Source organism: Lolium rigidum, chromosome 5 (genome assembly GCF_022539505.1).
Source record: "Lolium rigidum isolate FL_2022 chromosome 5, APGP_CSIRO_Lrig_0.1, whole genome shotgun sequence".
In the NCBI taxonomy this organism is placed as follows: domain Eukaryota; kingdom Viridiplantae; phylum Streptophyta; class Magnoliopsida; order Poales; family Poaceae; genus Lolium; species Lolium rigidum.
The window spans coordinates 124,854,892-124,874,913 of NC_061512.1; the positions used below are offsets into that span (position 1 = coordinate 124,854,892).

The window sequence follows — 20,022 nt, forward strand, 5'->3', positions numbered from 1 at the left end:
GTAATGAATTGAAGTATTATTCACATCTCTCACTATATTGTTTGTACATTTTTACATTACATATTCCGAATTCTAGGGCATGTGCCTTGCATGGCAAAAGTGGACATAGCAAGAGAAGGGTTTAAGCAGCTCTATACTTCTATTGATTGCTTTCGTTCATGACTTTGTAATAAATCAGGTCAGATGGATATAACTGAATTTCTCCACAAAATAGTAATATAAAGATGTAGGATTGAATGGTCACAGAAACAAACAGCCCACCAAAAAGCAATTTAGATTCTGTGCAAATTACAACAGGAAAATGATGGATTCTCATAAATTAACTTCAAAAGGAACACATACGCTACAAGGTAGTGTAAAGCATCAACAAAATCAATGCTACAGCTCATTATTGGGAAGAGTACAGGCGCTTACAGCTAGCAAGCTAAACTTTCCAGAACAACTGGAATTTCGTAAGTCAAGCAAAGTTGCCCAGAAAACAGTACCACGGGTCGCAGACTTGTAGAAAAGAAGCTCTCATGGCTGGTAGACATCTGGAAGCTGAAGGCCTACACTGGCAGCAGATTTGTTCAATGTCTTCTTCATTTCCTCAGATCGGTCCACAGCTATATTATATGAGAATAGCAACTCCTGGACAATCAAGCATATTTATAGAGTTAGCCGAGTACACGGTGCATAAAAATTCGATGGGAGCATGCCACCATTACAAGGATATGATCATGTGGGTGACTTGTTGAATCTAAAAATAGGTGATCTGACGTGGTTGTTTACGGAAATCAGCACAAAATTAAGTATATTATCGTATCATACACGTATGAACGCAAACTCTATTAGTCAGATATCACCATTCGATCACCATAGGAACGACATTCTAAAATGGTGATAAAACAAGATTGAAATATGGAAATCAGGAATCAGATAAGCACATCCTCTAATGCTCTGCTGTAATAAACTAAAGCAATCTCTTTTCGTTCAATATAACCATTCAAACTTGAATCTGGAACGCATGGACAAAACAATTAGCACATAATTAAATAAGAATCACTTATAAATGCAAACTCTATTAGTCAGATATCACCATTCAAATTAGATCACAAGAGTAACGACGCTCTGAAATGGTGATCAAACAAGATTGAATTATGGAAATGAGGAATCAAATAAGCACATCCTGTAATGCTCCATTGTAATAAACTACATCAGTTTCTTTTCGTTGAATATAACCATTCAAACTTGAATCCACTGCAAATCCAGATTATTTCGGGCCCAAATCTACCATAGAAATAACCGCCCGCGTACTAATCTCTACTTCAGCATTTCATCGAACACAAGTACGACCTTCCAATAGGAAGTAGCAGCAAAAAATTCCGCATAGCAAACATTTGTAGGAAAGGACCGACCTTCTGGTGTTGGATGCTGGTGATATGGTACGCGTAGTCCTCGGCCAGCCGCAGCCCCGCTCTGGCCTCGGCCTCCGTGCCGACGGGGCTGCGGAACTCGGCGGCCACGAACTCGCGGAAGTGCTTCTTATCGGCGCCACCGCCGACGTGCTTCTGCACCGCCTTCATCACCCGCCGGTACACGGCTGGGGCGGCCGCCATCGATTCGTCTTGTCAAAGCTGGCTCAACGCGGAGGCGGCGATGCAAGACGGCGGCGGGCCTGGCTCCCCTTTCTGGATCGTGGCGTGAGGCGGCCGTTCGATCAAGCATGCGCAGCCCGGATCGAAGTGAGGGAAATGGCTCATGGCGCTTCGTGAAAACACCCTTGTAGTTATTCTGTATTGCCACTTAGGGCCTGATTGGTTGATTGCATTTGGTTTTTTGCGTTTCATATGCAATTTGATTCCGAACCTACCGTGTAAATAGAAGCGTGCTTGGGCTAGATTTAGCACTAGGTTTAGATGCTAGCAATTACAGTTCGATTAGTTGGATGCACGTTAAAGAGGGTTGTGGTTAACTAAACTAATTCAAACATAATCACCTCTAATCTACCTAACATTCATCGATTCAAGATAAAGTCAAATGGAAAATTGCGCCTCAACGTTGTGATTTCATTCCCGTGATCGGTTCGTTGTTTCTTTGAGTGTTTCAAACTCGGTTTTGTGTTCCTTTTTATCCATTTGTGGATGAGTTTTATAAAATTTACACACAGGATCGGCCATTTCAAAATTCTTTCGAGGAGTAGCTTCACCTCACCATTTCACCATACTCTCGTGTTTAAAGTTTTCAGTTTCAATATTTGTAAACGAGTAGGTCTACAACTATATCCAGTGTACTAGCAACGTGTAGATGTACACGTATACGAATATCAAAATGGAAAACTATATTGAAAACGCGCGAACGGTTGCGAAAATTTTAACTAAATTCAGCCAAAAAAAAACTTCAAAGAAAATACAAAATTGTCATTCAAATACTCCATGAAACAAAAATAAATCGTTCAAGGGAATTTATTCGTACATTAATAGGCATTTTTTTCGTGTTCCGCAAATTTCAAACCAACCCACCGTTTTATAGATCGAAGAGGATTAAAATGATGCAGATTAGTGGTAAGGAACTTCAGCCACGAAAAGGGCCCACTTTTACACTCATAGTAGCCTGGCCACGAAAAAGCGACCGATCCAAGCATTTCTCTTAGGCTAATTTTTCCCTGCATCTAGACTGCTTTAGAAACCGTGCTATGCGGAAACCTTTTCGTTGTTAGCTACCAAACATCCGGTTTTTGGCCTAGTGAAAACGAAAAAAGCTATTGTTGGCAACCAATTTGTGACAAGAATTATGAAATAGAGAGTATTAATTTTTTATGCCATTTTAACTTGATCATAAAAATATTTTTAACAAATTCCATCACAAACATTAAACCGAGAAAAAACTTTGACATGGATTAAATGATTACTTACCAAAAATTTAAGTGTGTTATAGGGAAGTACACGGACAGGAACATGATTCAATAAGCACTACAATCAGTCAATCCAAAATAAACAAAAATCATGCACGCTACAGAGATTACTGGCACTTAAATTTACAAACATCTTGTGATGATATAACAAAGAACAACACATCTTACGTTCATCAAGATATAGCACTACAACATTCATGTTCTTTCTAAAGATGAACTACAGCATTCATGTTTGCGTAGCTATTTTCCTATTCGTAAACCTACAAATAGAAACAAGTTGCAAGAATCACAGACTACAGTGAAACAGAGACTTCTATTGCAACAGGGGAAGAAGAAATAGATAGCAAAAGATAGCTAAAACAGAAACGCCATCATAGTGCAAAGATACAATTCACACTGCCACCACCACAAGAATATTTCTCCATGTATGGGCCAAGACAGGATTATTGCACAAATCAACACCCAGCAGTTGCAGGACAGGAATTTGAACAACTGAACATTGACCAACATTTACATGAACTTGGCCCACTTAACCACCGCACCCTCTCACCAAAAAAATAATTTAGTCAGAACAAAATGCTGCTAACTATGCTGCACCAGTACACCACCTCTAATCACAATTCACAAATCCATTCAGGTGTTATCTCAAAAAGAAAATGTGAGCAAAAAAATTCAGCCAGCTATACCGCACGCACACTTGAGATCCACACTTGCCTACCACCCTTTTAAGTTCTAACATTTTTGGCACAGATCAGGATAAACCAGTCCATATGTCCAGGCAGACCAAGTAAACTAACATAGAATCTCTGAGATCAACCGCAGCGCAGCTCGCCGGCTTAGAGAAGAGTGTTTCTAGCACACTTCCTGTTGCAGATATCCTCAAGGATCTCTGCTGCATTCTTGTGGGGGCAATGCAGTCAGGAGATCCAAGTTGAGAGCAGCAGCAGGTTGCCAGATTGTAAGTTTGAAAGTACCCGAGCAAGACCGAGAAGGGTACTATGAGCTATGGACCTTTCACAAGACCTACAATTCTACAAATAAATTATCTACAACAACAATACAGGGTATGGAACACTGTTCTTGATCTTCCATGTTGCAATTTGGAAGAGCATGTGTTGCAGTACTAACTTGATGTATCAACCTCCTTCCCATGATCTTCATTGATTGTTCTTCGGAACCTTCGTAACCATATCTCATAGTCCATTGGGTATGGGGTCCCGCAGAGGCTGTCAACATAATCCGCGAATGCTTTCAACACCGCTGCGACATCACCCAACTTCTGTTGTATAACTCTCCTTGACCATGATGTCTCCCTCCACTGAAGTGCACCTTCAACCGAGTCAAGCTCTGGGCAGACTCCCCCACACGAGAAATATAAGAGATAAATCAAACTTTCGGCATCAGATGCTGCACAAAGCTTGCCTTCCTGGAGCGCAAATGTAGATGAGAAGAATAGATTCATTGAAGGCCGATCCTTATCTTCCAGGATAGCATGACCCCATCCAATAAGTACGAAATGTGGACTCCTTGAGCCATTGCTGACACGGATCACATTCTCTGGCCGGATGTCACCGTGACGGATTCCTGCAGATGATGCAGCAGCAAGAGCAGACAAACAGTCATGGCAACATCTGAGAGCGTCCTCAACACCAAACAATCCGTTCCGTATCAGATTTGAAATGGTTTCACCAACTGGTGAGGTGACAAGGATTGGAGTACCGCACAACGGATGACCACAACTCCCGCTGGAGTTTGGCTTGTTACAAGGGCCTGGATGGACCACACGTCCAGAAGCTACCATCTGCGGTATGTATCTGCTAGAAATGTCTCTTTGCTTCATCAAAGTCAGCACTTTGGTCTGCCTCTGAACCTGGTACCAGGAATTCATATTCTCCCATGCTGGCTCTAGATGAGAAGGACTGGAACCTACATACAGCAAATAGGATTTGGTAGGCTCTTCCACAGGAATAGCACCATAAATAGGAGGCTCGCTTTCTGTTCGGATATCGTTGATTTGAAAACCCTTCTGGCAGTTAGAGACCTCCATCAAAACAATGGACCCTATCTCAAGCTTCAAGATTTCATCAGGTTTTACATCAACAGTGCCTTCCTCCTGTACTTCAACAATTTCAGGAGAATGACTTCGTTGCTGGTACCGATACACACCATTTCCATTAGATTGCCTGTCAACCAAGTGTCTCTCTGATCTTCGACTCTGCAGCCGGGAACTGTGCTCCGTGGCTAGTTCATCAAGAGAATACTTTGGTTCTCCACAGAACTGGATCATCGAGCGGAAAACCGCAAGGAGGACTTGAAGGGTCCCAACATCTCCCCAGTTGGCATTCCCAAGTTTATTCCATACTCGATCCACGGAAGAAACCGTAATCCTGGCATCCTTTTTTATCCAATCAGCGGCACACTCATAAACATTGTTGGTATCAAAACTCAGCCTGTTGAGATCCCCCTGGACATTTACCACCCCTCCAAACTGCGAATCCACCAGCAGCACGTAAACAGAGTCCGAATTCCGGAGGACGGTGGAGGACCTGCTGAGGCTGCGAGAGAGCAACACGCGGAGCGCGAAGAACAGCGCCTCCCCCAGGACAGCAGGCGACGGGTGCTGGTCGCTCTGCGCCGAGACCATCCCAACATCAGGCCTCAGCAGAGTCAGCACGACGATGTGGTCCCACCTCCCCTGCGAGTGCTTGGAGTTCTTGAGCAGCACGGCCGTGGCGCAGACGCCGTCGAGCTTCCCGCTGCCGATGGCCTTCTCGGCGGGGTAGAACCTGGAGCTGGTGCTGTGTATGCAGGCGACGGAGAAGGGCATGGCCTCCTCGGGGCCCCAGAAGGCCTCCCACAGCCCCTTGATGCCCGCGTGCAGGAAGTCCTCCAGCGCGAGGTGCGCGGTGGCCTCGAACGCGTCGGATGTGGACGCGTGCAGCGCGTTCGGCATCCTGACCAGCTGCTGGAAGGTGACGCCCTCCAGCGCGTAGTCGAAGCTCTGCAGCTCGGTGAGGTCGAAGGGGACGTCGAAGGATGGTTTCTGGAACCCGCTGTCTTGGGTGTTCCCGGTGAACCAGTCCTCCAGGCTCGCTGTCAGCAGCTCGTTGTCCACGAACTTGCGCAGGAAGTCCTTGCAGGTGGATGTGGATGATGAGCTGCGGTGGTCCGGCGACTGGCCTGCCAGACAGCACGTAGTTCTTCGGTTAGAGTGTGCAGTGTTTGCAGGGGAAATATGCTAAGTGATCGTCAAAGTTATGGGCTTTGAGAAATTACATGATTCAAGTTATTACTAGGCAAAATTCTTCAATTCAGGTGTGCAAAGCTTGCACAGTGGCCAAGTGATCGAATTTGACGGAGTTGGTGCGATTACGGGATTAAAGTTGCTAGTTTTAAGTAGGACACGAGCAGACGAGAGCAGAGATGGATCAGGGGTGCTGACCTGAGGGCGACGCCGCGTGAGCGGCATGGCGAGGGCGTGGCCGGCGAGATCTTTCGGCGGCGAGGGCGAGGCCGGCGAGATCTCGCGTGGGCGGGGCGGCGGGGTCGTGGCGCTGGAGATCTCGCGGCGGCGGGGTCGATGACATCGCCGGCCGGCCGGCGCAGCACAGCGCCGCCTTGTCACCGTCGTGTTCGTCGTATCCACGGGCCGGCAGCAGGCGCCGCCGCCTCGTCCGGCTACTCCGCCTGTCGCCGCGTCCGGTTGGGCGGAGCAGAGGGAGCGAGGAGGAGCGGCTTGGGCCTTGGGGAAGGAAGAAAGAGAGAGAGGGGATTGGGGATCGAGTCGGGTGGCTGCGCTCCGGTTGATGAGTGAGTTGTGGCAAAACACCACCTGGGCCACATGGTAAGTGAGGTACAGCTGTGCAAGCACTCTCTCTGCACAAACTTGGGAGGGGTTTCCCTCTCTTCCCGCTACAACTCACCCAAAATTACTTCCTCCGATACAACACTTGAAAAAAACTTAAAAGCCATGCAAAAAATGGGTTCCAAAATAAGATAACAATTAAAATAAGTTCTAAAAATGGTAACAACTTATTTTACTTCCTCCGATACCACAAATGTTGAAAGTCCAAAAATAGACATGCAAATCAGCTAGGTCCCGGAATTCAACGTCGACAGATCAAATTTTTTACACCCTTCCTTTTTAACGATTCGTCATCGTCAATTTTATGAACCGTTCACTATGTTCTCTAACCCGTGATCCGTACACCCGTTATGTATTGAAAATCGTTGCTTCAATAATGTGTCTCTATTACATATCCGGCTTATTTTTACTTTTTTGAGATGTACATATCCTGCTTACATGTTGTCATGTTTGCGTTTGTATATGTATCTTGGACATAGATATCACTATTTGTTTATTAAAACGCTACGTATGTACCGATAAGTATGATGAGTGACACTTCTGGCATTGCACATTGTGTGCACAATAGCAAGGAAAAAAACTGGTACCCGAAAAGTGATAGAATTTTTCGGATTTTCCATCATCAACTCTATAAACTGTTCACCGTGTTCTCTAACTCTTGATTCGTACACCACTTGTACCGAACAATTGTGGCTTCGACAACGTGTCTATGTCACGTATCCGACTTACTTGGAGCGGCGTTTGGGTTTTGTATATGTATCTTGGGCATACATATCCTTCTTCGGTATATGACCAGTGACACCTCGGTCACTACGCATTGCGTGCACAACAACGATGAAAAACCGTTGGCCGAAAAGTGATTTTTTTTATGGAATCGGAGGCGTAATTTTTAGTTTGGCAGGAGTTGAATGCGTAAAACGTATTATTCGTCTCAAGCACCGCCAATTTGCAAGCGTTACCTGTGAAACTTTGTCAACAATATCAGCATCATGGCCTTCTGAATGTTCCGTGTCAAATGGACGAACAGCTAAACAAGTGCCGAGTTTTGGCCAAAAGTTAGTTAGGAAGGAGCTGAAAGTCAAACCATAAGAAATTGGTGAGTGCAAAGCCATGAAAATGTTGCATGTACGGATATGCTGTCCAAAACAGACACCAAGAAGGACACGCGCATTTATTACTCGCCTGAAACGGCACAGTACTGGTCTTGCGTCCGTCCTTCAGGTGCCTATAGCATCTTCAAACACAGAAACTGAGGACACATGCATTTAGTCGCCACAAAATAAAAAGAACACTGGAATTGTACCATTCGGAACACCCCAAGAAGTCGACAGTATCATAATACAGTTCACTTGTAAACTTTTCAGCTGTACTACCATTACTCCTTTCTTTTTGTGAAAGATACTACAGTACCATTACTCCAAGATACCCGTGAACGCGGTGAGCATAAGATTGAACGGGTAGGTAAACTTTCAGGAACGTACAGGTCGATGGAGGTAGATAAACCCACTAGCTAGCAGGCGAGCTGAGCAAGTAAACAACTCATGGGCGGTCGCGACGATCTTAACCTGTTCCCGGTGTCGGATGCGCTTTAGCACAAAGTGTTTCCGATCGATGGAATCATGGGAGAGGTGCGTGAGCTCGAGCGATGCTCAAAGGCGTCGAGACAGGCATGCGCGCGCCTAGCTGTGCCACGACAGAATGATGGGAGTATAGTTCGGGGCTTTTGCGAACTGAAAGCGAGTGCGTGCATCCGGCCATGTGTGTCTGGATGGAAGCTAGTACAGTATAGCTTTAGCAGGCAGCCGAGCTTGAGGATGATTGGCCATGGTTTGGGAGTTGCCGAGTTGGGACCATGGATGCATGAGGGCGTCGTCGAGACGTTGAGGCACGCCATGCGTATGGTATGATTGTGCGAGGTTAAGGAGAAAAGAATGGGTCGACAGCTATGGCGACCACTACTTCACTTAGAGCACACGCTTGCTAACTAATGTACTTGTTTTCTCGACAACGGACTGTACACTGCTCTGCCTTCATTCGAGGTGATTGTCATGCTTTGCTCCTGCAGCATGATTATCTTATCTCTTTGGTCTCGCAGGATGATTATCTTATCTCTTCGAGAAATCTCGTAAGTTCACTTAACTAGCTGGTACTGCCAATTGGCGTGTCTGCACCAACCGACGCACAAGCCAAGAATGCAACGTCTTTTTTTGAGAAAATTACAAAAAAACCACCGCATTAGAGGCGGGTTTCAAAAAGCCACCACTTTATGTTTTTTTCTTCAAAAGACCACCACTCTAGAGGTAACACGTAACAGCTACTGATTCATGTCTAACAGTGATTTAATGGCACCAACACGAAAAACAGTGCGACCGTGGTGGGTGGTGGCGCGGGCATCAGCGGCAGGGTGGAAGCGTGTGGCGTGCAACACGGATAGGCTGCCGCCCAACCGCGTCTTGGCCCTCATCTAATGCGGCCCGCTCCACCTTCTTCACCAGCCTTGGTGATGTTGGTCGCGCACAACTCCAGGGTGGTTCAAGCCAGAGCCCTCAGATGTGTATCAGCGCGCACGACTGTAGCCTGATAGGGCAAAGGTGTCCGATCTTTCGATGAGATGAAGATACATCGATTTGTGGGTGGAATTCGTGCTTGACGATCCGACTACACGTGCAAAGCTCGTGCGCCAATGCAATCGCTAGGACAATCTCCGGGAGTTACTGATCTTGCGGGAGCACGATCAGCCTGACCAGAAGGTCTTAATTCCTACCTGAAATCGAGAACAAGTAAGAACTAAAGATTGCAATCAGAATATTGCGAATAGAGATGAAAGCTTGATTGATAATGGTGGGATTCCAAATAGTCGGTCTTGTTATGGACGTTGACCTCAAAAGAAGTACACAAAGTTGCAGCAATTGGCTAACTTTTAATCTAATCAAAATCCAAGTTCTGATGACGGATATAGAGGGATATATATGGGGGAAGTGAAGGGATTTTCGTCCAACCAGCTAGGGTTGGCCAAAAACACACCTAAATGGGCCTTCCTCCACTTATAGGGCCTCTTAAAATCCCCTAAAATATCTAATCCGAAAATACATGGGCCTGGCCCATTAAATAAGGTGACGCAGCAACAAAAATAACTCTTTGGACGAATTTTATGATGGGGTAACTTGTATCATCCAAGCATCGTTGCTTCACTATGGTGGCTTCAATGTTCTGAAATCCTCGCTTGCAACGCCATTCTCAATCCTCGCAGGCCTACTGCCATCTACATGCACATTCCTAATCCAATGCTTGACGTCCATACTAGATCCATTCCTAAATAATATAAACACATTTGATTTAGGCAGCATCATATTCTCATATATATCAGGAAGGATTCCTAGTAACGAAGGTACCTGATAATTTAGTTGAAACACACAAACTCTTGCGAGAGATCCTTGTATTTGAAGTACAAGAGGATATATGGCTGTAGGAGTATCGGTTGTATCTATCATAGCGATGTCCTCATCATCCTCCCCTTCTTGAATTGAAGTCGTCCTCGACGTAGTCTCATCTTTTTCACCAAGACATGTCTTCAAATCAGAGGTTATGATGTCCTCATCATCCTCCCTTTCTTGAAAGAAAAGCCGTCATCGGCGATATTTATTCTGTAAACATGCTAACAAAAGAGACAAGGTATATGCATGGTATATGTATATGTCATCCGTTTTAACAGCTCTCTCATGTTGCCCACTGAAGTTTGTACATATACCGGTATTGTAGTAGCTTAGAAGATCATTAGTCCCCATTAAACATTTATCACAACTCAGTTTGCAGATATAAGTGAAGCACATATTGACTCCTTTCGAATTATAATGCTCATCATTAAACCATCCCAAAGTTGGTAAACCAAAATATAAGGTCTCACATTTACTAGCCATGTCATGTTGAATTAAACAATTTTGCAGCAAGTTATGTGGCATAGAATGAATACCAACATTGGAGGTCATATCAAAATGAGAAAGCATATACACAAAATTTAGTTTTATTGGAACTATAAGAATCATCACACATGATGCAAATCCTATGTACCATAAAAACATTGGTATGCGACATACTCCCCAACCAAATTCAATGTAACATCGGGGGCGTAGACACTCTTTAAACAAGGAAGTTCATCAATTTTACGTCTAGCATGTGACAAAGATATAGGTGGATCCATCACAACAGAAAACAAAGAATTAGCATGAGAAATCTTAGCCAACACTTCATTGTTCATAACCAGTTTTATATGATCCATACTAGAGGCAACTTTCAAGTCACAAGGTGCATTATCAGGAGCAAGAATTTCAGTTTGTACACTCCTAGATATGGAAGAATTAACTTGTACAGTAGGTGTACTCAACATAGTTGGTATATCAGTTCCACAATTTCCTAACACATGGTCATCCTTGGAAACAAAAGTCTCCGTTGGTACACTCATATCAATAGAGGAACGAAAAACAACACATGGTACACACAAATCTGTAGGTCTATCATAACTAGAGTCAACCAAAAGATTGCTAGTCATATCAATGATAATTTCAGTGGGTGCACTCATATTCCAAGACAGATTAAAGTGATCAATTGGTACACCCAACCCAAAATCTCTCTTAGCATGTAACTCATTTAGGGCACTCGAATTGATAGATGCATGAATGTCCGCAAAAGAAGCACCCAAAACATTTGGTATTGTAGCATGCAATTCAGTGGGTGTACTTAAATCAATAGAAGAATCCATTTCAGCATTAATAATTTTAGTGGACGCGCACATAGTCAAAGAAGAATTGAAAACAGGACTAATTGCGCTCACAACAACATCAATCTCAGTGGTTTGATCACATGGTACTTGCAAATCAGTAGTATGATCCTCTAATATGGCTGTGTGGCCAAATCATTAGCGAACTCAACACATGGTATATTAATATCAACATGGTATTTACCAATTTCAAGTGGATTAAGAAAACTAGGAAACATCACCATTGCTTGATCAGAAGATTGTTTCAAAGCGACAACTCTATCCTCAATCAACTCAATAGACAAATCATCACATGATATATGTAGATCATCACGGAATTCATCAGTCACATTTGGAAGGACTCAGTACCTTTATTTTTACATTGTGACTCCGACTTAGAAGATGTTCGCAGCAACGTGTCACAAGTCTGTGGTTGTGCGACTCTCACAACAATATTCATGCGTAGAACGTTGGAAGAAACAATCGGTGCTAGTGTGCATGAATTGAAGGAGTTGGAATGGTCCAACGTTTTCTCCTGTATGTGTTTCTCAAAAGCACAAGCGCGAACATATATACCAATCGTAGAACGAGGAATATACTTAAACATAACCTTAATATCAGGGTTCAAGCCGTTGAAAAACATGTTTCTAGTATTTTCCTCAAATTCTTTTATATCACAACGGTACATGTAAAATTTAAATTCCTGATAGTAAACATGCACGGTGTTACTACCTTGTTCTAACCGTTTAAGTTTGCGGATCATTTCACGTTGATGAGAAAGAGGCACAAATCTATGTCGCAAAGCAGATTTTAAACCTCACCAAGTAGTAGGTTTATTATCTACAGATTCTTTATAATTCATATCCCACCAAATGGAAGCAAAACCCGTAAAAACTCTAGTAGCAGTTCTTACTTTCTCATGTTCAGTAAAATCATGGCATCCAAAAATATGGTCGACTTCAAACTCACAATCAAAATAAGCATCCGTATTATATCTACCCTCATAAACTGGTAAAGAAATAACCTGATCATGATCTCCTGTAAATGGTCGCACATGCATCTCCGTAGGCATCATAGTATTCGGGTCGATGGATTGGCCCGCAATTCCTATCATGGTTAGTACCCAAAAAAGCACAAGTGTATATGACGACAAACTACATAAATATGGTGGTATCACGGGTAATCCGTCAAGCAAAATACAAATCTCTTACAAGTTCTTACCAAACAAGAGGAAGGCGATATGGCAACCCACAAGGAACAGCTTCTCCAAAGATTGCCAAAGCGATTACTAGGTGTCGCCACAGTACACGTGGAGAAATCTGTGGAGCTCTGGGAAGGCAAAGTATAGTGATATGGTGGCACAACAATCAAATCAGCGATGCAAATTGAGTAAACGCTCAACGAAGGTACTGTGCTGGTCCTAGGCTAGATCGTATTAGAGATGCGAGCCTAAATCACCAACGAGGTCACGACACGACACAAAATGCAAGAGGAAGCGAAACTGGCGATGGAGGATAGAGGAACCTATGGTAAGGTGCCAAGTTTTTTTTTTTTTGGACTCAATCCTGGCGCTAGAGGGTAGAGGTCTCTATGGTGGGACGACCAGAATTTTTTTTTGGTTTGGAATCTACTTGGCGCTAGACCCTAGAGGTCTCTATGGTAGGGCGCCCAGATTTTTTTTTTTTGCGGAATCTACCTTGGCGCTAGACCACAGAGGTCTCTCTGGTCGGGCGCCCAGAATTTTTTTTTGTGTGGAATCAACCTTGGGGCTAGACCACAGAGGTCTCTATAGTCGGGCGCGCAGATTTTTTTTTGCAGCTAGACTGCTATCAGGATTCCAACGGAAAACGCGAAATTGACCAAGAAAACGGATCTAAAACCCAAAAAAACTCTGGAACGAAGATCGAGAAAGACACTACGATGATGGGAAGAAAAGTGGCACAACAAGAAGTTGATGGCAGATGTGGCGGAAGCATATGGTGGCAGTGATATGGCGAGGACTACAAGCGGAGATGGTGCGGCGGCGACGCGACTACTATGACCAGAACTCGAAACTTTAACGACTCTAGGCGCTAAGACCAGCACGCGACACGACGTTTGCAGACAAAGACTCAAAAAGCAAAAGCTGAAAAGATCATGCAATGGCTTGGCAGGGGCGTTGGCCTCAAAAGAAGTACACGAAGTTGCAGCAATTGGCTAACTTTTAATCTAATCAAAATCCAAGTTCTCATGACGGTTATAGAGGGATATATATGGGGGAAGGGAAGGGATTTTCGTCCAACCAACTAGGGTTGGCCAAAAACACACCTAAATGGGCCTTCCTCCACCTATAGGGCCTCTTAAAATCCCCTAAAATACCTAATCCGAAAATACATGGGCCTGACCCATTAAATAAGGTGACGCGGAACCAAAAGTAACTCTTTGTACGAATTTTATAATAAGGTTAATTGTATAATTCATCCAACCATCGTTGCTTCACTATGGTGGCTTCAATGTTCTGAAGTCCTCGCTTGCAACGCCATTCTGAATCCTCGCAGGCCTGCTTCCATCTCCATGCACGTTCCTAATCCAATGCTTGACGTCCATGCTAGATCCATTCCTAAATAATATAAACACAGTTGATTTAGGCAGCATCATATTCTCATATACAGGAAGGATTCCTAGTAACGAAGGTACCTGATAATTTAGTTGAAACACACAAGCTCTTGCGAGAGATCCTTGTATTTGAAGTACAAGAGGATATGTGGTTGTAGGAGTATCGGTTGTATCTATCATAGAGATGTCCTCATCACTGCCCAAAGTCAACCCCCTTCTTGGCCGAGAGTACACTGCTACACTCTCGCCGGTGCCGCCCAATCTCCAGCGAGAAATTGCAGCCCCCTGCTCGTGCGCCATCCGGAGCTCGCCGCGCAGCTGCTGCTGCTCGCGGTAGCTAGACTCGGGGACAGAGACGAGGCGCTGACCAGTGCCATGCTCATACACACGCTCTCCATCATGGCCGGAGGGAGTACCCGCGCTCGATAGCGCCCGCCCATGGCCGGAGCCCGCCCAGCCGCTCCATGGCCGAGCTCACCCTCGCCACCCCTCAGGGAGCTCCCATGCTGTTGCCCCTGGCCGGAGCTCGCCCTGCCACACCATGGCCGGAGACAACAGCCTGCACCCACGTCACCTCTGCCCGCCCACGGCCGGAGCTCGCCCAGCCGTGCCACGGTCGAGCTCGCCCTCATCGCCCCTCGAGCTGCCCGCGCTGGCCCTGGCCGAGCTCCCCCACGCCGCCCTCTAGGAGATCGGCTGACGCGGCTGCCGACCTGCGGCCCTGCTCCATCGACGAGGTCGCTGACCTGCGGCCTGCTCCACCCATGAGGCCTCCCTACCCAGAAGCGTTATGCTTTGACATTGACAAAGGTTAACCTTGTGAATGCTCATGATGATGGACTTGGGTTTCTAGGAAGGAGGACACTGGCGAATCAACAAACCGGTCAGCCAAACTAGGCAGCCGATGAAAAGTTTGATTAAGGGCAAATTGCCGAGATTGTATTGTATAAACTTAGGGTTACAGGGTGTTGTGTCTAATCGAATTTGTCCCCCTCGGTGGCTCCTCCTAGCCCTTATATAGTGGGCTAGGTCTCAGAGTTCACCTCGAGGTCGTGTTGCATCATAAGTCAGTTCACCCGATACGGGCCTAGCTTTCCTAATTTACATAATGTCATTATCTTCGGCTTCGTATGGATGTCTTCATAGGCTTTCCCCTATTCCTTCATGGCCTTTGTACCAAGGATGCCAATGTTAAGGACCTGATATGGCATACCCATGTCAGGATTGAGGTACTATGTGTAAGGGTATTTTACACTTATCCATTATTTTGGTAACAATGACACCGTTGATAGAGTAATCGGACTAATACATGTCTATAAGATTATTCTCATGTATTAGCCAAATAAGCATAATGGTGTATCAATGGAACAAGAAGGTAAAGGGAGACCCCCCTCACCCCCCCACCTCGACAAAAATGAAGAAAGGCTGCTCTGCCACTGGCCGGTCTGTGGTTCGGTTGGACCGGCCGTGGCACCGGTTGGCCCGGCGCCAACCGGCCCCTGAACCGGTGCCATCCGGGGCGCTATCCAGTAATGCCTCCACCTTCGCCCGGTGCTGGCCCGGTGCACGGTCCGGTTTGGACCGAATGGTCCGGCCTCACGCCCGGCCACGCCGAACTGTGTACCGGCCTCCTCGACACGTGGCGGCTCCTGCTCCAGTGACATCCGGGGGCATGTACTGCAAGCCCAGAATCCGCCCCGGTCTCGGCCCGACGTATGATCCGACTCCGGCCGGATGGTCCGGCATATGGCCCGGTTGGACCGGCCCCTACACCGGATGGGCCGGCCCCAGGCCTGGCTGACCGGCTCCCTCGACCAATTGCTGAGCTGGACAAGTCACAACGGCTGGATTTCGAGGGACCATACAAATACTCCTTCACCTAGCTTAGAACACTTAAGCACTACATTACAAACTGTTCTTGAGCTCTCTCTCTCTCTCATACTCCATTGATAGAAACACCAAAAGCCTCAGATCTCCCTCCTCCTCCACTCAAACTCGAATCCCTCCGGGGAAAAGATAGAGGAGGCCTTGATCTATAGTTCCACCGAGCCAAATCTTGTTCCCCTTGTATTCATCGAGATACCTGCTCTCTAGGGTTCCTTGGAAACCCTAGGTGGGCAAAAGAAGTCTGGAAGCATCCGGGCTGTGGATTTTCTCCTGACAAGGTTGTGAAGGTTCGGAGGCTGCCTCAAAGTCTACCACAAGTGAGAAGAGCTATTCCTTCATGGGATAGGCTCAGGAGAAGAAGGTGAGCCTTCGTGGCATTGGAAAATCCTTCGTGGGACCCCCACCTCTCCAAACTTGACGTACCTTCTTGCAAAGGAAGGGAACACGGGAATAAACCTTTGTCTACGCGTGCTATCAGTTATTTCTAACTGAACTCTTACTTCTGATATATCTGCCTGTGAGAGCCTTCGTTCACGAGTTACTTGTATCATCATATAGGGCGTCTCACCTAGTTTGCATTAGGCTCAACTTTCTATTCCTCAAAGCCTAACATTGCAAAGAAATAATTAAAAATTGTAGAAACCTATTCACTCCCCTCTAGGTTTACCATCTCTGAACTTTCAATTGGTGTCGAAGCCTGGACTCTTTTTAAGGCCCTTACAGCCTTAAGATTGATATGGATAAACCATTCGAGGGTCTGGATGAAGATTCTAACCTTTCGGTTAAAGAGATGAAATCCAAATTCTTGGCATATGAGGCTCAGAAAAAGAAGGAGGAGGATGAAGTCCAAAGCCAAATGGCACAAATGAGTGCCATGCTTAAAAACCTGACTAGTGGGGTTTCTAGTGGGGCTTCGGCTCCTCCGAAAACTTTCCATGAAGTCAATCATGACTATTCAAAAACACTTTGCCCATGTCTCATATAAACCATAGTGGGAATGTTCCCCATTTTGATGGAACTCACTTTTGTTTTTGGAAATCCTCTGTGGAGTCTCGTATTCGCAGCTGCAGTGTGGAGATGTGGGAGATCATCGTGGATGGATACCGGAAGCCACAAGATCCCATTAGGCAACCTCCACCGAGTTCTACAACCGTCAACTCAATGCCTCTGCATGTGACAAGATTAGAAGTGGCATCAATCGCAAGCTCCTCGATCAAGTCAATGATATAGACTCTGCAAAAGAGCTTTGGGGTCGGATTGTAGTACTACAAGAGGGAACCAATCTGATCCAGAAGGCTCTCTATGAGTTAGCAAAGACAGAGGCAACCTTGTTTATGATAGAAGGAGAATCCTTGGTCGATGCTTATGGAAGGCTTGGTGCTCTTCGAGTAAAGGTCAAGGGCCTTCGATGTGAAAAATACAATTATGGCTTTGAAATGAATGAAGAATTCATAAAATCCAAGGTCATTGCCATGATTGTAGTCAAACAAAAGGACACCAACCTTGCACTCAACTTGCAAATCCTCACCAAGCAAGCAGATCTGAACGCAGATGATCTAGTCTCCTATGTGGCAGCCAATGACAACATGGCCAAGGCAGGAGAAAAAATCATGGCGATGAACCGTGTAGAGGGATCCTCACACAACCTTGCTTTGAAGGCTAGAGCTGACCAAGAAAGAGAAGAACCTATGCGATCGAAGAGGATGAGATGACATCAACTAGTGACATGCAAACGGATGTTGCTTTCTTTGTCAAGAAGTATGTGAAGAAGTTCTCAATCTCCTCCAAAGAGAAGAAGAGAACATGCTACAACTGCGATGAAGATAGTCACTTTGCAAATGAGTGCCCTTATGAGAAAAGAGTTGACAAGCCAAAGTTTGTCAAAGGTGTCAATCCGAGATTGAAGCCAAATCCGATCGATGAACGATACAAGAAGAACAAGGGAAGAGCTTTTGTTGGGGCTGAGTACATTTCCGATGAAGAGGGAGAAGATGAGGAGAAGGAGGCTGGAGTGGCTGGTTTGACTAGCTTACTCTGAACCCGGGTCACTCTTCACATATGATTACTCCAAGGATTATTCAACGGAGTCTTCAATGCAAAATGATATTGGTTCTTCCTGTATGGCAAGAACAACACATGATGATGACCCTGATGACATTTCCCCCTCTACGATTGTCGGCTCTTGTCTAATGGCAAGGGAAGCAAAGGTAATGGAATCTCCACCTTCTTTATCTAGTATTCTTGATAATGAAACTGATAATCAAGATGAAGTTGCTATGCTTAAGGAGCTTTACAAAGTTAGATGCACTCTTCGTGGTGATGCTCTTGTCAACTTCGATTACTTGATGGACTCCCTCAAAGAAAGGGATGAGTCCATTGAGGAATGAGAATATCATTTGAATGATGAGAGACGAAGATTCAGTCTCCTAAGACAAGAGTTGAAAAACGAAAGTTGCATATCTCAAGGCCTTAAGCAACTAGTTGAAACTTTTGAACTAGATAAAGCTAAGGACCAAGAAACTATTGAAAGGGCTCAATTAATGGCCCAATAGCTAGATGCTTCAAATAAGGAGCTTGAAGTTGATCATGCATCTCTCACTAAGGATCTTGAACACCTTGAAAAAGCTAACAAGCTTGTTAAGGATGAGCTCAAGAAACTTGGAGAGAACCATGACCTACTCCAAGACACCTATAATACGGCTCTTGGATCATTGAATGATCCCATTGCTAAAAGTTGTGCAAGTTCCTCTACTTCATTTACTTGTGAGCATGCTAAACTTGTTGAGGAACACGTTCGTTTCAAAGAAGAGCTTTCTCTATATGTTGAGACCCATGAATATCTTGAATCTTTGGTAACCAAATATGGTCTCAACTATTATCCTAATGAGTCGGCTTGTGAGCAATCAACTATTCTCGAGGAAAATGCTAGGTTGTCAAAGGAACTAGCTAAGTTCACCACCGCCAAGAATAAGACGGGATTGGATGACCTTTTGAGTAAGCAAAGGTCAAACAATGAAAAGTATGGACTTGGGTATGCTCCCAAACCCTACAAGAAGAACAACTATAAGAAGGAGAAACCCGCTCAAGAGAAGAACAAGAAGGTCACTAATGATGGCAACGCATCAAAGGGCAAAGCCACTAGTGGTGACCACACGGGACCTAACAATCACTACACTTTATTTGTTGATTATTATGGTGATGTTTATGCTAAATATGTTGGCCCTCGTAATGGCTATGCTTATAGAGAGTACTCAATTTGGGTACCAAAAGATCTTGTTGCCATTACAAAAGAACCCATTAATCGATGGGTTCCTAAAACCTATACTTGATTTTGTAGGGGTATTCCTCCGGTGGTCCAAAATGGGTGCTTGATAGTGGATGCACAAATCATATGACCGGAGGAAGAGGTGCGCTTGAACAATTCATAGAGGATGTTAACAAGAAGTCAAGCATTACCTTTGGTGACAACTCAAAGGGAAAGGTACTTGGGAATGGCAAGGTGGCAATCTCTAAGGGACTTGTGCCTTGAGACGGTCATGCTTGTTGGCTATAATTTGCTTTCTATATACCACATTGCAGATGCTGGCTATAATTCATATTTTACTAATTATTGTGTGAAAGTCTTTAGGAGTGATAATGTCAAATTGGTCCTTGTTGGATATGTGGAGAACAACCTTTACGTGGTTGACCTCTCGAAAGAGAGCCCCTCTCTCCCCACACGTCTAATGGCCAAACATGACGAAGGTTGGCTGTGGAATCGCCGCCTCGGTCATGTCAATATGAGAAATCTTAAACAACTCCTAAAGGGTGAGCACATTGTTGGACTAACCGGCATTTCTTTTGAGAAGGATTGTGTATGCAGTGCATGTGTAGCTGGAAAGCAACTCAAGAAGAGACATCCTATCAAGAGTATCGTCACCACTTCTAGGCCTTTGGAGCTCCTTCACTTGGATCTCTTTGGGCCATCACATTATGATACTCTTGGTGGGAGCAATTATGGACTGATCATTGTTGATGATTACTCAAGAT

The 20,022-nt window shown here is 45.0% G+C and overlaps 2 protein-coding genes across 2 annotated transcripts; both read right to left on the bottom strand.

Annotated features, from left to right (window-relative positions):
- Positions 1-240: 240 nt before the first annotated feature.
- LOC124655406 lies at positions 241-1,646 on the bottom strand. The gene is made up of 2 exons (XM_047194309.1): positions 1,398-1,646; positions 241-630 (listed from the first exon to the last, which is right to left on the bottom strand). The coding sequence occupies exons 1-2, from the start codon at positions 1,596-1,598 to the stop codon at positions 517-519; spliced, it is 315 nt and encodes a 104-aa protein (XP_047050265.1). The 5' UTR covers positions 1,599-1,646; the 3' UTR covers positions 241-516.
- Positions 1,647-3,402: 1,756 nt separating this feature from the next.
- On the bottom strand, positions 3,403-6,539 carry LOC124652515. Its single transcript, XM_047191532.1, has 2 exons — positions 6,336-6,539; positions 3,403-6,073 (listed from the first exon to the last, which is right to left on the bottom strand). Exons 1-2 carry the CDS (start codon positions 6,478-6,480, stop codon positions 4,017-4,019), a joined length of 2,202 nt encoding a protein of 733 aa, XP_047047488.1. The 5' UTR covers positions 6,481-6,539; the 3' UTR covers positions 3,403-4,016.
- Positions 6,540-20,022: the final 13,483 nt, after the last annotated feature.